This window comes from Gossypium raimondii, chromosome 10, assembly GCF_025698545.1.
Source record: "Gossypium raimondii isolate GPD5lz chromosome 10, ASM2569854v1, whole genome shotgun sequence".
NCBI lineage: Eukaryota > Viridiplantae > Streptophyta > Magnoliopsida > Malvales > Malvaceae > Gossypium > Gossypium raimondii.
In genome coordinates, this window is record NC_068574.1 from 53,758,340 (window position 1) to 53,766,471 (window position 8,132).

The 8,132-nt window shown below is 32.8% G+C and overlaps 1 protein-coding gene across 5 annotated transcripts; it reads left to right on the forward strand.

Annotated features, from left to right (window-relative positions):
- Positions 1–3,044: 3,044 nt before the first annotated feature.
- On the forward strand, positions 3,045–7,861 carry LOC105777645 (glycosyltransferase BC10). Of its 5 annotated transcripts, none has more exons than XM_012601003.2 (2): positions 3,045–4,477; positions 6,217–7,861. In XM_012601003.2, the coding sequence occupies exon 1, from the start codon at positions 3,379–3,381 to the stop codon at positions 4,465–4,467; it is 1,089 nt and encodes a 362-aa protein (XP_012456457.1). In that variant the 5' UTR covers positions 3,045–3,378; the 3' UTR covers positions 4,468–4,477; positions 6,217–7,861. The 5 variants fall into 5 exon arrangements, with proteins under 5 accessions (XP_012456457.1, XP_052478286.1, XP_052478285.1 ...); XM_052622326.1 differs by having other exon boundaries at positions 6,317–7,861; XM_052622325.1 differs by having other exon boundaries at positions 6,329–7,861.
- Positions 7,862–8,132: the final 271 nt, after the last annotated feature.

An 8,132-nucleotide genomic window follows, 5' to 3' on the forward strand; every position in this document is an offset into this window, starting at 1 on the left:
GTGCTCATGGCTGGGTTGGGCCTAGGCATAATATTAATATACTTAATGTTTGTTCAAGCTCGATCCGACTCAAAATATGGGTCTAAAATTTTACCCAAATTCTAATGACTCAAAATACTAAGAGCCATTAGAGATATCTAATGACATAATTATCTTTTTTATCCTTAGATATTAATGGAACCAACGGTAGAGCCTAGTAGAGGCCCGAGGGGGCCATGGTCTCCCAAGGTTTAAATTTTTTTACAATTTAGCCCTTTGTAGATATACCATGACCCTCCCAAAAATATAAGTAGGCCCCTTAAGGTTTAAGATTTTTGCAATTTCCCCCTTTATAGATTGTCATGTTAGAATACTATTTTTAAAAAAAAATAGATTGTTTATATGTTTAATTCAATTGTTACGTTTGGAATACTGCTTCTTTTGAACCAATTGTTTATATATTTAAATCGATTGTTACGTAGCACATCTAATTTCAGCTTGTCCCCCTACAATTAACATCCTAGCTCCGCCACTGAAGGTAACAACTTTAATTTCTATGTTAAATACCATTGAGATTATCAAAATTTTATATGTTTATTAATGTAAATAATTATTTAAATAAATAATAAACAACAACTAATATCACTATATATAGTTTAAATTTCACAAAAAATCAAATTCACCGTCCGTATAAAAGAATCCTTAGTTGGGCGCGATGAAATCCAAATGCACTTTCTAAAGCATAGAGTTGTTGGAAAGGAATCCAGTGCTGGTTACAAATGAGGTTAGCCATCCATTTGCGAAAATTCCTGCACACATTTTTAAAATAATATTTATCTCTCAATAGTATTCACGTTTAACAAAATATTCTCCATTTATAAACTTGGGGTCAACAACAAGTGAGATTTAAATATTCAAGCAATTTCAGTCCAAATAACACAATTTGCCCCAAAGCTTAACAATCATAGTTCCCACTTGCTATTTTTAAAAAAAAAATTAATTTTCTTTTTCTTTTTTATGTAGTTATTATTTTAATTTCAGTTGTTATGTTTAATAATTTCATTACTTAAAAAAAGAATTATTCTCGTAATAGAGTAGAGATAAGATTGTTACCACGGGTTTGAGGAGAAATCATTTTATGAACCATTCACACCATATTATTTATGGTCCCTTTCCAATTATTCAATAACATTTCAACAAATTTTTTCATACCGTTGTTATATAATTTTGGTTATTTTTTACCATGAATCCCGAACCCCCAACCTTGAACTCTGAACTCTAAACCCAAACCTCAAACCTCAAACCTTACATCATGGTTTGGGTTTAGAGTTCAAGGTTCGATGTTCAAAATTTAGGGATCAAGATGCAAGGTTTTAAGTTTAGGGTTTAAGGTTTAAGATTTAAGATTTAGGGTTTGAGGTTTAATGTTCAATGTTCAATGTTTCAAGTTTAGGGTCTGGTGTTCGGGGTTCAGGTTAAAAAATTACTAAAATTATGTATCGATGACAAGGAAAAATTATTGAAATGTCATTAAATAATGGGAAAAAATTATGAATAATATGGTGAGAAGGGTCCATAAAATAATTTATCATATCCAAAGTAATGTATCATTATTGATTGGTATGCACAGTTTTATCTTAAAATTATAATGTATTTTAATTTTTAACGATTTTTAAACTAATATTTAATATTTGTTTATCTTAATATTTTGTACACCTACATTTAAAGTATATACATAATCATAACTAAATAAAACTTTAGAGATTGTAATTATATAATTAAATTACGTTTGTGTATATATATAATTGAAAAAGCTAAAAAGTTAAATATTATACTAAGACACTATATTGATTTTAATTATGCGGTGATTCAAATTATTATCGATATATGTTTGACATAAATTTAAACTATGTTACCTTTACTCTTAATATTGTATTAAAAATACTCAAATATAATGATGAAAATGATATAAAATGAGATGATTTTTTTGCTTACCCGACCCTAATTGAGTTTCATTTGTAAATACTCTAAACTTATAGTTTCGAATTTTATTTAATACATTAGCACCCATACCAAAATGATTTTTTTATCAACTTTGCCTCTACTCAATCTAATTTTTTATAAATCATGTAATTCTAGAATCATTTAAAAAAGAGGAAGAAGAAGGTGTACTAACAATGGGATGTTTGGCAAACATAGTTATGGATTTTTTTTCAACTGATTTGGACACAAATAGAAAATTGGGTAGTCAAACCCTCTAATTATAGTATTTGGTTAATGGAGATTTGCAAGAGTTTGTTAAGCTAAAACCTCCAAAACAAAATAACGCAGGAATGTGTAACTCTGTTCACAACTGATTGAGAATGAGATATGTGGAATGACATATCTAACTATGCTTGCTCTAAATTTTCTTGAATATTTATGTATTCTTAATTTATTTTCAATTTACTTGTGGAAAATGATTTGTTATGCAACTTGACAAATTTATTCAGAGTATGACATAATTATCACTAATTTACATACTAAGAACATTACATAATTATCACTAAGAGTATAGTTTACAATTATATCGATACACTATTAATATTCATCAATTTCCACAAGGTTAATATTTGCAAATTAAGGAACTTAAGAAATATGTTTTTTTAATTTTAAAATATTCACTAATTAATTTTCGTAATGGATGTTTTAATTTCTTGGTAATAGTATTTTATTTCAATAATTTCACCCATCAAGTATTATAAACAAATAAATACTTAATAATAGAAACGGCAATGCCTTTATTTATCATTTTACACATGTCAGCTTTCAATTATCACTAAATTTTATCAAAATTTTTAAATAAACAATTAAATAGAATCAGTTAATCAAATCAATTAATTAAATTAACTATCAGCGGATATATGTTACAAAATCTTTCAAAAATAAGAAATTAAAAAAATAAAAATAAAAATAAAAGGGGTACCGACAACCGTGGGTCATTGCTTTGAAGTTTAGAAAACAATGGTGATAGATAGATATGGCATATCCATCATATCGATATCCGCCCCAATTTCATCGTCGTCTTCATCCGTTCTTTAGAAAAATAAACACTAAAGTATTCATAGTTGATGAAAGCCCCTTAGCCGCTGACTGTGACACTGCCCCACCATCACCATCCCATCATTTTCACTTTTTTAATTATGCCCCTTAGCCTCTCTTTTTTTTAAATTCCTTCATCCTTTTCTTCTACCTCACTTCTTTTCATCTAAAGTTCACCAAGCTTGGTTTCCATCATTCACGTCATGAGCTTTAGTAACCAATCTTAGATCTTTGCTTTGCTTTCACTTGTTCTTCTTGTATATAAAAACCCATCACCTCATCACCTTACACTAGATTTGACTTGAAAATCCCAAAGCAATGGTTCCATCTTCATCGTCATTATCGTCTCCGATTGTTTACGCTTTGACCCTTTTCGTTTCTTTGTCCTTTCTTTTACTCTTTGCCCCTCAAATCCTTCCTCTCGGGAAACACCGGCAAGTTCCGATCTCTGCCCAGGATGAACTCGACGATCTCCATCTCTTCCGTGAAGCTATCACGGCGGCATCATCTCGTGGTGGCTCTTCCAAGGTTTCCCATCTGGGTACTATTAACCCCAAGCCCAAAATCGCTTTCCTTTTCCTCACAAACTCGGATCTCGTGTTCGCCCCTTTATGGGAACGTTTCTTTGAATCGAACGATGGTCTCTTCAATGTCTACATCCATGCCGATCCATCTACCAAGCTAAACCCCCTACAGTGGTCAATAAAAGCCAACTTCATCGCTTCCAGAAGAACAGCACGCGCCTCCCCGACGCTAATCTCCGCCGCCCGGAGACTCCTCGCCAACGCCATCATCGACGATCCGTTCAATTTGTACTTTGCACTGGTGTCCCAACACTGTATCCCTCTCCATTCCTTTAAATACGTTTACACTTCCCTCCTCGGCAACCCATCATCGGCAACCAAAGCCTTTTTGACTCCACGTTCGCACCAAAGCTACATCGAGATCTTATCCGATGCGCCGTATCTGCACAACCGGTACGTTGCTCGTGGCGACGGCATGATGGTACCCGAAATACCGTACGATGAATTCAGGGTCGGGTCCCAGTTCTTCGTGCTTGCCAAACGACATGCTTTGCTTGTGCTAAAAGAAAGGAAACTATGGAAAAAATTCAAGCTCCCTTGCTTAGATTTAGAATCTTGCTACCCTGAAGAACACTATTTCCCCACATTGTTATCAATGGAGGATCCTAAAGGAAGCAGCCATTACACATTGACGAGAGTGAATTGGACTGACAGTGTCGATGGTCATCCCCATACATACCATTCGCTGGAGATTTCGCCGGAGCTCATTCACACATTGAGGGAATCCAATTCGAGTTATTCATATTTTTTCGCTCGGAAATTCTCACCGGATTGCTTGAAACCATTGATGGGTATCGCCAAGGACGTCATTTTCAGAGATTGAACTGAATTTGGTAAGCTTCCTTAATCAATTTCAATACTTGCAAAAGATGGTTTTTCATTTGACTGAGTTAACTCGTTAGAGACTGAGTTGAATTTTGAGAGTCCAATTGATTTCCGTTTCTGGTCGTAGTGATATGGTTTGGTTGGTAAGTTAACAAGTCTCCACAATTTCAGGCTATAATTGCAAATGGGTGTTCATTAAAGTCAGTAAAATAACAGCTTACCATTTACTTTGATTCGGTTCGAATCGGATCAATTTCGAATATTAAGGATAATTTAAGGTTTTCTATTATTATAATTTTATCAGTCGAGTTATTAGTTTAATAAAATGAAATCTTGTAAATAGTTTTAGTGGTTCAGGCTTTATTTGTTGAAGTAACCTCAAAGTAGGTACAAGACAAAGACAATTTCAAAGGTGCAAATTTGTCTTGAACTCTGAATACAGAGTTTAATATATTTTTTTCAGGGGATGGAGGAGTGGATGGATAGTGTTTGTAATTAATTCTAATTTAAGCTATAATCTAAGTTTATCTTGGAATGATTGATGCCAACATTTTTGTGTATGGTTTAATAAAAAAGGTTGATGTTCACATGAATCAGTCAACAGCTAATGCAATTTGTTTGTTATTAAATAGATTGTGTTCCCTAAATCTGATTAAAAGAATAATATAAAAAAAAGGGGTACTGATGTCATGTGATTGGTTTCAGCAGGTGAGGTTGAAGAACATGGAAGGCTTTGGACTTTGAGAAACAAAGTTGGTGGTCTTTGTGTTCTTTTGTAAATAAATTGTTTTTTTATATATATAAAAAAATGGGTTTTTTGTTTTTGGTCTTAGGTTTAGTTTGAATAGATAATAGGTTTATTTTCAATAAAGTTAAAAATAGTGATGATAGTGAAATTAATTATTGTAATTGTGAGATAAAATATTTCACTATATTACAGCTATCGTCCATCTAAACAAAGTCTTAAATAGAATTTTATTGGAAAGATGGGAAGGTAAAGGGGGCCAAAGAGTGGAGTTAATGGAGGGAAGCAAAGAGTAAGGTTTAAGTAAACATTGCTTCTTGATTTTGTGGTGTGTGGGTGTAGTTATGAAGATCTCCCATTTGCCCTTTTCCTTTTCCATATAGGCAAAAGCCTCTTAAATTGTAATTATGTATGTATCTTATCCATGCTTGAGAGTTGAGAATGAAATTTCTCTTTCATTTTCTTTTCTTTTCCCTTTTCTTAAATAAAAAGTTATGAAAATTGAACACCCACTTATATAATAATAACTCTGAAATGTTTTGTTATATCAATAAATGATTAGAAGAAGTGGAAGTAAATTTTTTCTCCAATATTTAGAACAAGTTTAAAACTTGAATTCATTATTGATGGAGGAGTTTTACTTAAATACCACTTCGATCTAAAACGAATTAAGATATTGGTTATACCAAAAAGAAAATATTACATGGGTTTGGTCGGTTCTCTTGTTGGGGATTTTATGTATGATATTAATGGTATGAATGGTTGTCTAAACCAAATTAGGGCATTTCAAATTTTGCTTAAATATTTGTATTTTTATAAATGGTTAACTCAAATTTGTTTAAATCTCTTTATATATATAAATATTACTTTTATTTAATATTAAATAATTTTATATATAATCATTTCTTTTACTATTCTTATATATATTTTATTAAATATAAAAAGTTAACATTATTTTTTAAATATAAAAAAACTTAACATTATTTTATTTAAACACATTAGGAACTTAGCAGAATCTTGTACCCGATTCTAAACAAGGAACACATGTTGATAGAAGCTCTTATACATCAAGGTAATGATGTTCCTATTCCTGAATCACCAGTTATTGTTGAAGGTATTGCTGAAAAAGTTTTCTTTGAACAAATTCATGAGGGGAATCAAGAAGTTGAACCTGAGGTAGAGGGTACCTCAGTTGCAACTGGCCTTGCCGCTTGGAGAAGAACTAGGGCTGATGTTACTGAAGAAATAGAGTCTTCTTGTGCTTCAAAGAAGAATGTAGGAAAAAGGCAAGGAGCCACTATTTCTTGATGCTCCTAAAAAACAACATTGAAGAGGAAGTTGTCTGAATCAGAAGATGAGAAAGAAATCGACATTGAAGACTATGATCCAATTTTTGAAATTACTACTCAGATGCCGAGTGTTCACACTAAGAGGCCAAATGTACCTTCTTCTTCAAAGAAGAGTTCCTGAGATGCTTTAAAAGGCTGCCAGTGAAGCAAGGTTTGAGCTTATTCAACCAAAAAGGAAGTTTCTCAATCTTACATATGCCAAACGGATGAAGGTAATGACTAAAAAAGGGTTGGTTCCCTAGAGAAACCTTGAAGAAAAAGGCTTCTATGAGACAAACTACTTTTCTTTGTGAGGTACATAAAAACTTATATTAGGAATGTAGTTTAGTGTTCTATGCTAACCTGAAGAAATCTATTAAGGATTCATCTCACAAGCACCACATTAGGGTCTTTGTATGAGGTCACTTTTTCACCTTCAATCCTGGTATAATTAGTGACTTTCTCTATCATCAATGCATGGATGCTGTTCCATTGAAGGAACTGTACTATAATGAACTTACTGTATTGCTAACCAACAATGTAAGGACTGCATATCTTAAAGGACAAGATTTCAAGGCTTCTGAGCTTACTCCTACTTACACTGCTCTTCATGCCATTGCCACCAAAAATTGGCTTACAATTAGCCAACGAAATGTGGTCACTAAAATGATGGTCATGTTTTAGCATAAGATTGTCACATTCACCCCATTTGATTTTGGGTCAGATGATCTTTGATGAGATTACAAAGCATGCTAAAATGAAGAATGCAAGTCTTTCTCTACCTTTTTCCTTTTTTAATCTTCTAGATCCTTATGCAACAAAAGCCTTAGGTTATAACTAAGGCTGAAGATGAACCTATGCTATCCGAGTTGAAGTTTTCTTTCAAGTGGAAAATTGGACAAAAAATGCCACAGTAAATGCCGAGAAAGCTGTAAATGAGAATGAAGATGATGCTGAGTCTGCCACAGACCCAACTGCAATTGTCTCCACAATTGCCAAACCTTCCCAGGCTGCTCAGAACAGATTAATGCAACACCTGGATGAGGAGTTTGCCTGTCTGGATAAAAGCATCCAATGCCTAGAGAATCATTAGAGGGTGCTTCATCGCCAAATGACTAGAGCTCAACGCTATAAACTGGATCTCCTTGCCCAACAAAAATAATTACTTTGGTAGTTTTTGAATAAAAAAAATGGGGGAGAGGAGAGCAACAAGGGGAGTGAATTGATTTTTTTTCTACTGTTGATTGATATTATGATGTATGTTGGTGTTGCTTTTGATAATACAGAACCTGTGGAATTTGGAGGATGATTTTTCTTTATCTTGTTTTTTAATTATTAATGGTTTGATACTTATTTATAATCACAGTTAAATTGAATATCCTTGCTTGAATGACTACTAAAAGTTTTTGTTCAAAAATTACTAGAGAGGAAGATTATCAGTGATGAACTGACACTAACATAAAACTTGACCTGACCTGCACAGTTTGGACCTTTGTTTGATGGCTTGTTAGCATCCCCTTATTGAAGCAAACAACGGAACGATTGGATTGAAGATTTTTAATATAATCCAAGTTTCTTTGTATAAAACAT